Source organism: Cordyceps javanica, chromosome 3 (assembly GCF_051103115.1).
Source record: "Cordyceps javanica chromosome 3, complete sequence".
Lineage (NCBI taxonomy): Eukaryota > Fungi > Ascomycota > Sordariomycetes > Hypocreales > Cordycipitaceae > Cordyceps > Cordyceps javanica.
The window spans coordinates 1199056-1214395 of record NC_139297.1 but is presented as its reverse complement, the minus strand read 5'-3'; the positions used below and the strand labels follow the sequence as shown (position 1 = coordinate 1214395).

The 15340-nt window shown below is 50.2% G+C and overlaps 8 protein-coding genes across 8 annotated transcripts; 3 read left to right on the top strand and 5 right to left on the bottom strand.

Annotated features, from left to right (window-relative positions):
• Positions 1-55: 55 nt before the first annotated feature.
• On the bottom strand, positions 56-784 carry V2A60_004598 (rRNA-processing protein RRP17; the record flags this gene model as incomplete). Its single annotated transcript, XM_083255915.1, has 2 exons — positions 56-502; positions 572-784. 2 exons carry the CDS (start codon positions 782-784, stop codon positions 56-58), a joined length of 660 nt encoding a protein of 219 aa, XP_083112041.1.
• Positions 785-1038: 254 nt separating this feature from the next.
• On the top strand, positions 1039-2001 carry V2A60_004597 (Ac45/VOA1 transmembrane domain-containing protein; the record flags this gene model as incomplete). Its single annotated transcript, XM_083255914.1, has 4 exons — positions 1039-1133; positions 1193-1554; positions 1602-1808; positions 1862-2001. 4 exons carry the CDS (start codon positions 1039-1041, stop codon positions 1999-2001), a joined length of 804 nt encoding a protein of 267 aa, XP_083112040.1.
• Positions 2002-2367: 366 nt separating this feature from the next.
• V2A60_004596 (RNA methylation protein TRM112) lies at positions 2368-2927 on the bottom strand (the record flags this gene model as incomplete). The annotated part of the gene is made up of 2 exons (XM_083255913.1): positions 2368-2565; positions 2742-2927. The coding sequence occupies 2 exons, from the start codon at positions 2925-2927 to the stop codon at positions 2368-2370; spliced, it is 384 nt and encodes a 127-aa protein (XP_083112039.1).
• A 540-nt stretch (positions 2928-3467) lies between these two features.
• V2A60_004595 (cyclophilin-like domain-containing protein) lies at positions 3468-4204 on the bottom strand (the record flags this gene model as incomplete). The annotated part of the gene is made up of 3 exons (XM_083255912.1): positions 3468-3639; positions 3694-3820; positions 3877-4204. 3 exons carry the CDS (start codon positions 4202-4204, stop codon positions 3468-3470), a joined length of 627 nt encoding a protein of 208 aa, XP_083112038.1.
• A 680-nt stretch (positions 4205-4884) lies between these two features.
• On the top strand, positions 4885-5372 carry V2A60_004594 (mitochondrial 37S ribosomal protein uS13m; the record flags this gene model as incomplete). The annotated part of the gene is made up of 3 exons (XM_083255911.1): positions 4885-4887; positions 4945-4989; positions 5061-5372. The coding sequence occupies 3 exons, from the start codon at positions 4885-4887 to the stop codon at positions 5370-5372; spliced, it is 360 nt and encodes a 119-aa protein (XP_083112037.1).
• Positions 5373-5647: 275 nt separating this feature from the next.
• On the bottom strand, positions 5648-7191 carry V2A60_004593 (membrane dipeptidase-domain-containing protein; the record flags this gene model as incomplete). The annotated part of the gene is made up of 4 exons (XM_083255910.1): positions 5648-6176; positions 6234-6606; positions 6663-6875; positions 6999-7191. The coding sequence occupies 4 exons, from the start codon at positions 7189-7191 to the stop codon at positions 5648-5650; spliced, it is 1308 nt and encodes a 435-aa protein (XP_083112036.1).
• A 1294-nt stretch (positions 7192-8485) lies between these two features.
• Positions 8486-11176, top strand: V2A60_004592 (GTPase-activating protein RGD2; the record flags this gene model as incomplete). The annotated part of the gene is made up of 4 exons (XM_083255909.1): positions 8486-8531; positions 8584-8765; positions 8839-10282; positions 10335-11176. The coding sequence occupies 4 exons, from the start codon at positions 8486-8488 to the stop codon at positions 11174-11176; spliced, it is 2514 nt and encodes an 837-aa protein (XP_083112035.1).
• Positions 11177-11691: 515 nt separating this feature from the next.
• Positions 11692-14926, bottom strand: V2A60_004591 (adaptin N terminal region-domain-containing protein; the record flags this gene model as incomplete). Its single annotated transcript, XM_083255908.1, has 5 exons — positions 11692-13847; positions 13900-14125; positions 14181-14564; positions 14622-14818; positions 14914-14926. 5 exons carry the CDS (start codon positions 14924-14926, stop codon positions 11692-11694), a joined length of 2976 nt encoding a protein of 991 aa, XP_083112034.1.
• Positions 14927-15340: the final 414 nt, after the last annotated feature.

Here is a 15340-nt window from a genome sequence, read left to right as displayed (position 1 = left end):
TCAGCCTGCTCTTTCATAGGGTATATACCACCGATCCAATTTGTTTATATCCACATTACGTCCGTCGCTTTGCTTTGTTTCTTGCCCTTTGTTTGCGATTCTCTAAGTCTCTTTCTGATTTTGATTCGTAACGAAATTGCTTCTTCTTGGGTTTAACAGGCTTTCGACTCTGTTTCTTCTCCTCCTTGTCTTCTTCTTTGATGTTGTCCTCGTCTTTGTACTTGCTCTCACCCTCTTCGCTCGGCGGTTCCGGTTTTGATAGACCGTCGCGAGAAACTGATACCGTCTCAATCGTCACGGTGGTATACCGATCTTCGTCTATGTATTCCTCTTCGTGATCGACAATATCCAGCTCGGGCCGATCAGGAAATCCAGCCCACTCTTCGTTTTTGTCGTTACCGAATTCGTCCTCGCCTTCAGCTGTTGCAGCATTTGAAGCTTTCAACATCTCGTTGACACGGCGGACATGATCTTCCATTTCTTGGCGTCGTTCATCTCGAACCTATGTAGGCAGAAACGAGTCAATCAAGCTAGAAACGAAAAATCTTCCTTAGATGACGAAATATTTTACCTGTTTGCGTGTATCCAACTTCTCTTGTCGTGCCCGCTTTGCGGCTGCCTCTTGGGCATTTTTTATGCGCTGCTGCTTTCGCTTGTGAAAGCCTGTAAGGTATTCTTGGCGGGCGACGTTGTCGAATGTAACTTCTTCCACTTCAGAAGTATTTTTTCGCTTCCTGGCGGGAGGTAGAAGCGTGCTCTTTTTTACTCGTGGTTTGGCGAACATGCTGCTTGCTTGGCTGGTCGTCTATGTTTAAAGCGTAAAGTTGACTGTCATGCGACCGGCCAGCCAAAAATTATTTTGCTGGTCTCGGCCGCGAGTTACAGAGCTCTCTCACCTGGCTAAAAGGTGTGTCGTTAACGGGGACTTGCACCAAGGCGGTGATTACATAAGCTTTTACTGTGCCTTGCCCGTGCATCATGACGAGCGATTGCGCGCCAGAGCTACGAATACAACAACTTGAGCAATCTGTACCTGCAATGCGTCTTCAAGCACTTATCGGGTCGCTCACGCTCTCTGGAGCTGCTGTGGCTTTCTCAGATGCCACACCATGGATACTCTACTCTACTGCGTCGTAGGTGACGGACTGATTTCGCCCTTATTCGCACAGCTCTAACAAATGCGGTTACCTAGCTTCCGTTCGCCAAACTCAGAACAGCTCCAGGCAAGCGCTGACGTTTTGAAAAACGCAAAAGACGTTCTATCGAGATGCCCGACCAGCCACTATGTATTTGCGACCCAGCCCGGGATGATAGCTTCTGACCTTTACGGCAACGAAGGCTCGGACATGCCGTCACTATATCACTCTATGACTCTAGACGAACGTGTCCAAGGAAGATATATCGTTTCAGAAGTCGTTGGTGACGTCAACTATGGTAACCTTATCGACTTCACCAATGCGGCCTGCTCGCAATACGGGAAACAGGCCACAGTTGAACAGGTCTCCTTGCGGCAACTACCACAAGAAAACAGAGAGGATGCTCTACTTGCCAATGGTGCGATCATGACGATTTCACATTCACAGTAGCTAACAAATCGTTAGATCGTATTCTTGATGAACGCATCGGTAAAGAAAACGGCCACGACAGCCTCACGGTGATCTTCTACGCCACCAGACCGGAACCCGCCTACGAGGCCCATTTCGAGGAGGCTATACATCTAGATCTTCGAAGAGCTGAAGACGACCATGCTATTATTGAAAAAGTGGATAAGAGACCGCTTTTCGAAAAATACCAGTTCTTCACACCAGGTGCGTATCCCGATGCTGTCAATTCACAGTTGAAGTATTAATTGCATTACTAGGGATCTTCATGGGTCTTATTGCTGCTATTGCTCTTCTCAGCATTCTTGGAATTGGGGTCAAGGCCCTCGGTAGTCTTGAGGTGTCGTATGGTGCCTTCGAAAAGGAAATGGGACCAGCTGCGCAGAAAAAGCAACAGTAACGGCAGGCATCCAGGATCTATTCATATTGCTGCGTATGTTTTACTCGGCTCTTTGTACTATACAAAGTTCGTATCGGAATTTGCAACTTTCGAGTTGATATCAGCATTCGCGTAGATGAGAAGATGTACTAATCTCATGTGCGAATGATAAGCATAATTTGCAGAATTGAATAGCGACCTTGCTTGTTGCTTGACGGTAAAAGCAATGCACCCCGAGCGGCGCCACATGAGGAGAGCCCATTTTGAAATCCGATTGAACGCCGGTACGCTGACTGCGATACCCTCCACGCAAATAATCCACCTGCACTTTTCAAAGCATCACTGTGTGACAACTCGTACTGATCGAGTCTCAAGCTTCATAGCCGATTAAACTAAGTGGCTCGGAAGTAGGAAGTTGGCGATACCTTCCTTGATAGCGTACTCATGCCCGCAGTTGCCGCAGACGAGTTTGCCTTCCGAAATCTGTGTCTCTAGTAGCAAATGATGCAGATCCTTCAATGTCTTCCCATCAGCCTGCAGCTCCTCAGCTGTGGGAGCTTTCTCAGGTAGTTGCGGAAATCCAAGCTATCGATGAAATGACGTCGTGTTAGCCAGAAAGCTAGATCATGAGACGAGAGGGGAGCCCGGGGGGGGAGGGGAGATATATGTGGTATGAGACAAGTCTGCGTTTTGCTGTCCCTGTCACAGGATGGTACCGCGGTCTACCTTTATGGAAAAGGGCATTATGCATCGTTTCTTACCTCTGATGAGGTTGTTCGTAGAGCTTCCCAGTCGAGTCTTGGGAGAACGTTGATGAGCATAGCAGGGTTCAGCTCAATCTCATCTTGAACCAGTTCAGCATCCTTTGGATGCAGAGGAAAAGACTCGGAGGTGGCTTTGCATGCCTTGGCAGCGCAGTTAACGAAATTAAGACTGAGAACCTTCATATTTACAGCGTCTGGGCCCTCTGAGTTCGCAAGCGATTTTTTCTATCAGGGAGAAATATCCTGAGGACGGTGAGGCAACATCGAACGCGGGCCAAACTTCGCCTACAACCACCAGCTTACAACTTTTTTTTGGGGCGGGCTCCGTTTAGTGAGGAACCCCCACGTGATAATCTCGCGCTAGCTGGCGTTCAGCGAGAGCGCGGAGTCCAGAATGTTTGGTTACAATAAGAAATAGACCGAGCAATTTGGGCTACAACCTTCATTGTATTTTTCGCTTCTATTCTAAACTAGAGATTTCTCATGCACGGCAGCTCTCCTCTTTGATGTAATGCGAACCAGAAAGATGCCGAAAGCAATGCCGAAGAGAATCAACCATGGCATTGAGAAGGTAGAGCGTCTGTATTGCGTTATCGTCTCCCCGACATTGGGTGCTGTAATAGATTCGGTTTGTTCTGAATACGCGAAACAAGCATCGATCAGCTTGCGTAAACACAAGAAGAGGCGGAGGATGTTTCAGGCATTGTGCAGGATGCAGGTAGTTTAAAGCTCAACGTGAATACCTTCGGCAGGAACAGGGATCTCGCCACTCTCGGTGATGGTGACAGTCTTCTCGGGCTTATCCCCGCTCCCGGTAGTGATCCTCTGGATTTTGTCGATGATGTCGTAACCCTCGAGAACTTCGCCGAAAACGACGTGGCGGCCGTCCAACCAGCTAGTGTACTGTTAGCATTCAACAGCGTATTGTGAAGTGCATTTAGTTACTAACGCAGTGATGGCAGTGGTGATGAAGAACTGTGAGCCGTTGGTGTCGGGTCCGGCGTTGGCCATGGAAAGAAGGCCCTTCTTGGTGTGCTTGAGCTTGAAGTTCTCGTCCTTGAACTTGTTGCCATAGACTAAAGCGTGTTAGCTAATTGATATATTGAGACTTTTGCGGTCAATATGTGCATACTAGACTTGCCACCGGTTCCGTCGCCCTTGGTGAAGTCACCACCCTGGATCATGAAATCCTTGATGACACGGTGGAAGGTAGAGCCTTGGTATCCAAACCCCTTCTCTCCGGTGGCAAGGGCGCGAAAGTTCTCGGCAGTCTCGGGAACGGTCTTGCCGTAGAGGCCAAAGGTGACGCGACCAAGGTCATCCTTGCCATGTTGAATTTCAAAATAGACCTTGTGGGTGATCTTGGGGCCCTTTGCAGCGGCGGCGGTCTGGGAGAACAAGACCAGGCCAACTGCAAGGAGCAGCATGGCCGAAGCCATAAAGCGACGAAAGCTGAACATCTTGGTGATTGTTTTCGACAAGGACGTGTGATGTGGGAAAGGAACAAGGACAAAGCGCAAAGGGATGGACAGGAGAAAGAGAGCTATGGGCGCTCTAGCACGGAGGACACTTGTACCTTGATTCCGTGATGCGCACTAAGCCGCTAATGCCAGGGCTTCCCCGCTACGGAGTATGGAGTGTCGGGCGAAAGTTTTGTATCCTGGATCTTGTCCACTAATTACTTACCTAAGTTACTGATCCCAGCACCGCTAAGAGGTACTGATAGATATCTAGGTAGGAATAAAGACTTGCATGTCAAGAATTGCAAGTAAAAAACGATCGAAAACATCGATAATTTAAATAATAACTGAGACCGAAATTGTTGACTGAAAATATCTAGCTAGAGGGAGTCTATCTTACGATGATAATGCTACCTCTTAATGCTAATTGCGATGCATCATTTGCCCCGAGGAATAAGTACTTACAGAACTTACGTACCCATCTTGTCATGTTCAACCTGTTCCACCACTTGTTTCAGGCCCACCAACTCCTGTATCCAAACGCGGTGTTAGTAAGCCGGGATTAGCTTTCCCATAGTTTATCCGATTGACATCGAGACTTGAACTTATCTATGCATGGGTAATTTTGCGAAAGGAGAAAAGAACCTCTAGCTGGTAACAAATCTTGCAACACAGCCACCATGGTATGCATACTCATATGATTGATTCCGCGCTCAAGCTTCCTTACTGATTCCATTCAGGTGTTTGTTTTAGGCGTCAATTTTGCAGAGACCAAGCTCGTCCAGGTACGCGATTCACAGGATAGTTGGCAGGAAAGAGGAACTTGGACAGCTAATGGATAATTTGGGGGACGCAGAAAGCGCTTGAGTCTTTCTACGGCCTAGGCCCTCAGATTTCTGAGCGTATCATGGCCAAATATTCGATACACAAACTGGCGACAATGGGTTCCTTGGCCCCGCGCACCATCACTTCACTGACGGCCGAGCTGGGCCAGATGCCCATCGAGACTGATGCCAGGAAAACACTGCAGGACAATATAAAGAGGCTGAAGGATATGGCATCATACAGAGGCCGTCGTCACGCCATGGGCCTACCCGTACGAGGCCAACGAACGAGAACTCAAACCGCGACGGCGAACAAGCTCAACCGCATCAACCGAAAAGGCTGATTAAGGCCAGTGTCGTTGGGCATAGCTTTGTCAAGGAGGAGAGTAGACTTCATGTTTGGGTTACTGTACTTTTATTTCCCTGGATGCGCGCAGTTCAGAGCGTTGATTTCGACACCGGCCGAGCCGGAGACACGACCATGTACAAATAAAAACCTGGCATTACTATGCAACGGTAGTCCGTTCCAGGGGCTAGACTCGAGGAAGTAGAAGGCCTGCCTGCATTTTTCGATCTTGTAGTATGGGTTTCATAGCTTTCAAAGATTGTAGCTCATAGCTCATAGCTCGTCCTCCATGGCTGGCTCGCCAGCAGCTTGCAGCTCCGCGGCGACAGCATCAACATCAGCCCAAACTCGCAAGAGATTGCCACCGACAATTTTCGCTGCATCGGAATTGCTTACTCCATTCCTGAGCAACTCAGCAACAAGGTCCGGATATTGGCTCACATTGGTGAGACCCTCTGGGACTGACGGAATCCCATCGAAGTCCGTTCCAATACCGACATGATCAAATCCAATGAGTTTGCCAATGTGGAGAATATGGCGTGCCACTTGCTGTATTGTAGCATTTCCTGGAGCCAAGTCTGGGATGCCGTTTTCATTTCCGGTGTCAATGCAAGAGATAAACTCTGGTGCAATGTTGACCATGACCAATGAGTTGTGCCTTTTGACAAGTTGCAGTATTTCATCACGTACATTTCGCGGATGTGGGCAGATGCTGTACGCTGAGCTGTGTGAGTGAATGACGGGAGCCTTGGACCCTTGCCAGCCCTCGTTACCTTCCAAGACATCGCGCATTGTATCATCGCTTCAAGTGGTCAGCGGATTGCGATGCGGCAATAGGGTGGGAACAAGAATGGCCTACCTCACATGAGCAAGATCGACAATCATGCCGATTCTGTTCATCTCATGAATTAGTTTGCGCCCGCTGGGACTTAAGCCATGCCATTTTGGCTCTGCCTTTCTGGTAGGCCGGTCCAGGATAGCAGCGTCCGCGAACTTATTGTGGCAATTGTGCGTGAGGGTAGCATAACGAACGCCAAGTTCGTAAAACAGTCTCAAATTGGCCACTTTGTTTCCAATCTGATGTAGCCCTTCAACGCCGAGAGGTGAAATAAGCTTGCCCTGCTTGAAGGCTGGCAAAGCGTTCTTGCTGTCAACCGCTTGCGAGAAGTCATTGGGATATAACCTCTGGAGCCTATTTATGACGTCGATCTGGTCTAGTGTAAACTGAACACCTTCGGGCAGTTAGCCGACAACGTTCGCACCCTGAGGGGGGTGACATGTTACATACTCGCAGCGTAGTTCTCGTCGGAGAAGTCACTGCTATCTTTGGGACACGGTGCATAGACGCTCCAAAACGCACCGCCTGATGCGCCCTGCCGCAAACGGTGCAAATCTACGTGACCCGGCAAAGTTCCATTCTCAAAAGACTCTCGGAACGAAGCCGCCTCGATTTGGTTGCCGTAAAGTAGACGAAGTAGAAATGGAAAATCGACATGTCCGTCTACATACCATGATTAGTGCCGCTCTGCTCTTTCTGTTGTTAGGCGGAAGTGAGATCTACCTATCAGTGGTGTAGAGGATAGAATACAACGCGCCCTGTCATCTAAAGCGTTGAAACGGCTACAGTCGCGCGTCCCAGTGAAGCTCGCACGTAGCTTATGGATGATGTCATTGGTCCCCCAAAACGTATGGACAATGAGAGCTACTGTCGCAGCGAGTACAATCAGCGTCTTCATCGCGGAAGCCTTCTGTGGCCTGGCAAATGCACGCCTAGGATTATCCAGCTTGTCGCCGACGGTGATTGGTAGACAAGCCATGTTTTGGTTAAATGGCAGTGGCAGCGATCAAACAGATAGGGGAAGTGAACGGACACTCCGGGTACAGTAAACTCGAGACGACCCCGATTGACAGCCGCAGAAGTGTGTGTTCTGTGAGATGATGCCGCAAGGTATTGCAAGAATGTGGACTTTATGTGATGAATTACTCAGCATTCCAAAAGGCAATGCAAGCACCACGGGTGATGTATCACTGAGTACCTTTGTTGGGAAAGGGACAGACTATCACGCAATGGTTGAGTGACATCTTAGGCACGTATAAGTACAGCTTAGGCGGTACTTACCCTGCCATCCTGCCAATACCCGTAAGTACTGAGTAATATGTGCCCTAGGTACCTTTTACTTACCTAGGTACTTGCCTACGTCCATCTAGATACTCAGTACTTTGGTACTTACTTACCTTCTCTGTCAAAACCTACTTAAGTACGGTACGGAGTAAGTACTTGCTTTCTAACTTAATAAGTTACCTTAAGAAGTACTTAGACTTGCCCCCCGCTGTGTGACATTGTCCTCCGGGACCAGTGATAAGTACCTAAGTACCGACCTAGGGGGAAGTACTTAGGTAAAAACCTAGGTACCTACCTAAGTACCTGCCAACCTGCCTACCTAAGCTAAAGAAAAACCTGTTGATCGGCATGTGATGCTGTACAACAATGAGGCTGCGATTCGAATAGCTTCAGAGCCATGGCATTGAGGGCAATTCTTGGGGCCCCTTTTCCCCTGTTCATGGCATCGGGAGCCAGAGGCTGGCATGAATACGAATTGCGGGCTTAGCTATTGGGGGATCTACAGGGCCGTAAGATGTGTCTGTAGACTGTGAGGCGCAGGCACGCACCGCAGGCTTCGACAGCCCGCTAAAAAAAGGCCATTGAACGCGCGAGCCACAGTGCTTGGCGTACGGGTCCTCTCTCCCAAGCTCCCCCAATTCTCCGGTATTCATACTCAGTACAACCGTTGGCGCTGCACCTCGCGCCTAATTTCCTTCTTTAACCCCCTGGTCGATCACCACGCCATTCAATCAGAACCACCAGCTTATTTCTCGATCGGACGCCTTACTCGTTGCCCGCCCTTTCGGTACCGCTCGCTGTGAACGATACGTGCTCTCTCAACACCAGTAACCTTCCTTGCCGTGCCGCTCCCCTCCATCTCGATAGCAAGCGAGACACGCGCGTCATTGTCTAAAAGATAGCTCTGCACCAGACAGCAGTCTCTCTCTTTCTCTTCATCGCATACAACACCTGACTTGTTGCCTCTTTTTGTGCTGAAGTTGTCCAGTATGCCGGGGTTTGCGGACTCCTTCTGGTCTAATGACTATGCTGGGGGTATGGTACCTCAATTCTTTCTAACCCCTGTTCTTGCTAATCGGATTTAAAGGATTGGGCGTCTTGTTTGGCAAGCTCCAGCAAGGCGTCATGGAGAACCGACAGATCTTGACCCTTGCACGACTACGAGCCGAAGCAGAAGACGTTTACGGCCAGCGACTGGCAGATATCGCTCCCGCCGCTGACCGCGTCACCGGCGGCTTCTCCCGAGATGACGGCGCAACCGTTCGCAAGGTATGCTATACGGAATCGAGATTACATATGCTCTCGTTTTTGCGGTACTAATCAGCATGCGACTTCCCATCAGGCCTATGACGGCATGCGAACCGAGATGCAGGATGCTGCGAAAAGCCATCAGCGCATTGCGCAAAACATACGCGACCTCGTTGTCAATCCCTTCGCTCGTTGGTGCGATGCACACGAAGCCCGTATTCAGGATTCGCAGGATGATTTACAAGCGCGCACGAAAACCCACGACCGACAAGCCGAGGTCGTCAAGAAGCTGCGCTCCAATTACTTTAACAAGTGCCGCCTGGTCGAAGATCTCGAGGAAGAGAACAAACTCGCTTTCCAGGAGCCTGAGATGAGCCCAAAAAATGGTGCCCAGATCCCCGAAATCAAGGTGCAGCCTCATAAAGATGAGGAGAGCCGTGATGATGAAGAGATATTCGAGATCGGTGACGAGATATATCAACCCGATCAACTCAAAAAGATCCTCTCTCATATGCTCTCAAATATCAAGATGGGAGAGACCAAGGTGCCGATTCTCGGCACATATCTTAATACTTCAGCTGGTTCTGATATCGTTGAATATCTTCAACGGACCATGGCCACCAGCAGTATCAGTTATGCCGAACGCATCGGCCAAGACCTCATTTCCAACGGGCTGCTTCGTCTGATTGGAAACGTTGGTAGCACCTTTGCCAACAGCTCCAAAATGTTTTACCAATGGCGTCCAAAGTCATTTCGCTTGGCTGGTATCCCGGAGAAGAAGCAAGCACTCAGCCGCACATTTTCCCTACCTATTTCGGAGTCTAGTGATTCTCCCGTCGTCGGCACTGTCAGCGAATATCTCTCGAACTGGAATGTTCTCAACAATGCCCACCCCAATGAAACACCTGCGCAGCGACTACAAAGGGAAGCGCGAGAATACGACGAGAAATACAAATCAGCTGTTAAGAAGCTTGATCAATTGAGATGCGATCTAGAGCAGTCTATCTTTCTCCACCTCAAGTTTCTGGAGCAGTGTGAGCTGGACCGCCTTAAAGCTATTAAGACTGTTATCCTTGACTTCTCTGGCACCATCAGTAACGTCATTCCTAGCCTCCAATCCACGGTTGACAAGATGATGCTTTTCCAAGAAACTGTTCAGCCCCTGGGAGACCTACGATACCTTCTAGAGACGTATCGGACCGGTGGCTTTGTCCCGCGTGTTGCCGTCTACGAAAATTATTACAACAAGGTGGAGGAACAGATCTTTGGTGTGGACCTCGAGGCTCGCGCTCGTGCTGATAAAAAACGAGTCCCCGTCATTGTCACCGCGATTCTAACCTACCTTGATCATCACTATCCCGATCTCGAAGGCGATGAGGCCAGAAGAGGTGTTTGGCTTGTGGATGTTCCGCTAGCACAGACGCATCGTCTTCGGGCCAAGCTGAACAACGATGGCGCGGTTTCTCAGGAAGTTTTTAGTGACTTTGACATTCCGACAGTTGCCAGCCTGCTCAAGCTCTACCTTCTCGAACTTCCTGGTACGTACTAGCTTTCCACCTTACAAGGCAAACAGGAGACTGATCTCCACAGACTCTCTTGTATCTACTCATGTCTACGAAATCGTCCGCACCATTTATACGACACCCGCCACCGAAGGCACCGAGACATCGCGCATTGCTGTTCTGCAACAAACCTTATCGCAGCTCAGACTGTCCAACATAGCAACTCTTGACGCCTGCATGAACCATTTTACTCGACTGATTGACTTGACTTCGGCTGATGATGCTTATATCACCTCACTCGCTACCACCTTGTCGCGTTGTATCCTCCGCCCACGTGCCGAGACTTCACTCACAATGGAAGAAAAACACTCCATCAGATTGGTTCGTGATCTGTTTGCCCATAAAGATGCCATTTTCAGCGAACTTAAGCGTATGTCAACATTGAGCCATTCTACCTCTGTCGGAGGCACCCGGCCACGAGCAGTCAGCACGGATGAGAGCAATCGCAAAAACTTGGTGGAAGAACGAAACAGGGTCCTACTGGAGAAAGCTACGGCAAGCCGCGGCCGCGCCACCAGCCCTGCCCCCGGAGCCCACCGTCACCGTCGTGATCGCAGTAGCGGAGGGCCCGAGACTCGATTTCCCATCCAGACCAGCCCGACGACAAACGACAGGCACAGAAGCAGCCTCGGCAGTGGCCTGGCCAGCGCGGTAAATCGCCAGAGCCTGGAGGTTCCCGCAGAAGGAACTATGACACCTCCTGAAACCCTTAATGGCACACCTGCGGGCGAGGACAACCGCGAGCGTACAGACAGCCTGACCAAGGGCACACCGACGAGATTCGTAGGTGGCCGTCGCGTGCCCAGTTCTCCCCCAACCGAGGATAGTGCGCGTGGCGTGACGCTCGAAGACAAGCCCATGGATGACTAGAGAAATCTTTCTTGGCCATTGTTGTGAATTTGCTGGCGTTTCTGTTTGCTTGTTCGTTGCCCTGTAGCGAGCGCGTTGCTGGTCTCGGAGGAGAGGGACTCAAACATCTTGAAGGCATTTTAATGTGTCGCTATATCATCCTCGGTAAAATGAGAGGCGTCAAGATGAGACGAAACTACGTAGGGAAAGATTTGACATGGTAGCGACGACGATGAAACCCCTTTTTGTGTGTGTTTGGTTCGGTGTCTAGATATGAATATGTACTCCTCTATTTGCATGGTGCCTCCCTGAGTAATTGCTTGGCTGGCGTGACGGTTTCTGGGTGCTCGTGCTTGTAGTAGAGGATATCAGTCAAAAGAATTACATTATTGTCAGCACTCGATACATGTCCGCTACAAGGCTTCGTTGGAAAAAAAAAAGTGTCATTTTTTCTGTATTCCAGTTCTTTACATGCCATAGGAAAGAGAGAGAGTCAAGTTAAATATGCATGACTTGAGTAGCCAGGCGTGGCATATCTATGTGTCACCCATTTCCACTTCCGCGGCAGAAGCAGGCTTTTTCTTCTTCGTCGTTGTCTTCTTCTTCTTCGGCGCAATCACTTCCACGACAGCATCACCGGCGCCTTGCTCCCCGATATCGTCCTCATGAGGCGGCTCCGCCTTCTTGGCTTTTTTCTTCTTCACCACTGTCTCCACGCCGGATTCAGCATCCTGCTTGCCAACAATAGCACCTGCTGGTTTTGTCTTCTTCTTCTTCTTCTTCTTGATGATGATGGTGCCTTCAGTGTCGACACCTTGCGCGACTTGGATACGCTCGTTGGCGCGCTGCATCTCCAGGCGCAGGCGCTCCACCTCTTGCATTGCCTGCAGCATCTCTGCCTCCTCGCGCTGCTGCTGCTCGTGGTCGAAGCCACCCTTCGGCTCGCCCTCGAGGCTGAACGAGCCAATGGTGCTCGAGTCCACCTGGAGAAGGGACTGCTTGAGCTTTCTTGCTTTGCCCTTAATTACCATGGAATCAGAGTTGTTTTCCGAGTCGTAGTTCCGCGACGAACCGTCGCCACCTTGCAGAGTTTCGTCTGCTGCAATTACGACCTGCTTGCGTGGTTTCACTGGTGACCGCTGCGATGTCGTCGACACAGGCGTATTCAGCTTGTCCAGGTCCAGCTCCATGACAGGAATCGCATCAATGTCGAGGTCCGGGCCGTTGCTATTTTGAAGGATGTTATGGATAGAGTTGGAGGTCTTGGGTATATCATCACTTCCGATATAGAATGGGTCGTCTTGATTTCTCTCTATCCTTTGAGCCTTCCGTCGAGCAATGATGTCGGCGTCCAAATAGCTATCTTCGGAGGGCTGCTGGTACGATGCACCGACATCCTCATCTGGCTCAGCAAGGAGACTTATAGCAGGAGCAGAGGATGAAACACTCGTTGGTGCTAGTTTCTGGTGGTAATAAACCTCAAACTCATCCGAGTCATCCACATCAAGGGTAACAATGTCGGCTTTGGCCAAAAGGTGATTAAGATCGGGGTGGATTGGCGCATCCAGATCAAGTCCATCAGGAATCGGTACATTGAACTGAGCACCAGCTGCAACCGACTTCAGCTCACCGCCGTTGAAAAGCGACGGTATAGCTTGCGTCAGTAATAGTGGAGGGTCCTGCGACTCTGCTTCCGTGGAGGCAGGCTGGCCAGACGCCGCTTCAGCCGTAAGTTTCAACAGTTCAGTGAATTGAACAGCACGTTCCTGGACTTCGAGACTGGGATTCAGCGTGAGAGGCTCCATGGAGTGTAGTATGCGAGCTAGCAGCAACGACGTCCTCGATTTTTTTTCAGCTGTCCATAGTTCCGATTCACTCCCCGTCAAGGACGCGAACACCTTGGCGATGGCGTGCACCACGACCACCGCGACATCGGGTTTCGCGGTGCGTGTCGTCAGCTGAAGTAAAGAATTTATTGTGTCATCTGGTCTGGACAGTATGTCAGAGTATTCGCCTAGCAGCCAAGCGACTGACTTGAGTGCTTCAGCTGTGATGGGATGTCCTGCTGGCGTGTCCGTAATCAGCTGCGACAAGATACTCTCAGACGCCCGAAGAACAGAGTGTCGCATAGCTCGGACCTTGACAGCAACATTTCGTAGTTCGTTTCCAATCTTCTCCGATACACCGCCAGCAGATCGCCTGCTGGTAGCCGCCTCTGCGTCCCCATCGGCTAGTCGTGCCACTGGCGTCATACGGACAAGTTGTGTCAGAACATCGATGTACCAATCAAAGTCGGCGATGTTGGCGTAATTGTCTTTCGAAGACATGAATAGAATTCTTCCGATGACGTCGATTCTGTAGTCCTCGGGAATTGGCATCGCATTCCTGTCGGATGTTGTGCTGACAGCCTGTTGCGCTTCTTCGTCAGAATCTGCCGATGCATCCATCGAATCCAATACAGCATCGAGCTTTCCTTTTGCAATTGTGGCCGCTTTGAGCTGTTTCATCAGCCGGCTGACAATGGATACCAGATTTTCGCTAGTGACCATGCCTTGAACAAGATCGAGAGCCTGGATACGGATCGTAATATCCGGACTATCAATACATTCAAGGATGACGTCTTCTTGCTGCGAAACAAGATAGTGGTGAGTAAGGACAATCTTGTTAAATGCCAAGAGAGCAACATATTTCACTGTCTCATGGTCAAAATGATAGTACTGTCTGCTTTCGCTGGTATAACTTACAGTTTGGATCACTATTCATGATAACCATGCCTCGCAACTTATTCACACAGAGGGTGGCAATCTCCTCGGTCTCAGTATCGTCGGCACTGCCAAGGATCCCACCTTGGATAATTCCGTTGATACATTCGTATAGTAGAGACATAGCGGGCGTCGTGCGTATAATATTCGTCAGTGGCGGTAAGAGTTTCTTGACAAGGCGAGGCTCGAGCGGTGTCAGGGTTGCAAACTACCTAGCATCAGCACTAATCATCGCACGTTGCCTTGCTCTGGTTACGACATACCAACTTGATCAGTTTAATAGCCATCCAATTGTTGCCTCCGTCGACCAAGAGCTCGAACAGTCTTGGCGCAAGCGGGAGAAAGTCATGGGGCCGGCGCCAGCCAAGCTCGCAAACAACGTTCACGATTGCCGCCGTGACGCTGGGGTCTTCCTCAGCATCCATGAGTCGCTCTTTAATTTTCGGCCACGCCGCTCTCAGCGCTTCAGGGTATACAAGGGCAAGTCGGTACAGCGTGACGAGCGTCTTCTTTCGAATATTGGCATGGCTGTGGCTTAGTCGTGGTAGCAAGTCGGCGAGGGTCGAGAGCGCAAGCGACGGTGTGATGACATGTGGAAGCGTCGCAATCGGCAAGGACATGACAGTCGGTGCAGCAGCGCTCAAGTCCTTTGTTGAACAATGTTAACGCCTAGCACTGCTGAGAACAACTCTGTAACGGCATACCTTCTTCAGTAAATTAGTCGCCAGCATGAGGACTTCGGTATCAGCACGGAAGCTCTGGACAGCACCCAGATACCCTACACGCTTTTGTGCGTACTTGGGTGACGACATGACCTCGAGGACATGGAAAGATGCCCAGGACATGTCATGACCAACCATTTCCAGGTATATGAGTTTCAATAGGGCAGTCGCTTTGACATCTACGGGCTCTTCATTAGTGAACCTTTTCCTCGTAGAAACGCAGGGCAAGGGGCCGGGGGAGGGGGAGCTTCATACCCATATCTTGGCTACGCACTTCGACGCGACATTCTTTCAAGCTCTTCTGTATATATTCCTTCTCGGTGCCCTTATGGTTTCTAAGACCTTGAATCAGGTCATAAAGCGACTTTTCGAACCTGTATGAAGCACATGTATCAGCGCGTATCCCATATCCCGCGCCACGTCCTGAAGCAGCCTCGAAAGCTCTAGAAGACGCGAATTAAGCTTGCCCTCGTGTCCCTTACATCTTGTCGATCGTCCAGCCCCACGCGGGTTTGGCCTCGCGGATAGGCACGAGTGCACACGAGAGTTTGCTTGTCAAAATGTAGTCTGGGTGGATCGGCCACTGTGCGGATGCTTCATCGTGGGGCGGTCCGGTTACTTCCCGCAGCTCCCTTACTGGTCGCGCGTGTTGGGCCGCGTGCTGGCAAGTCAGAGCACAACTCGAAATTTCGAATTGGCGT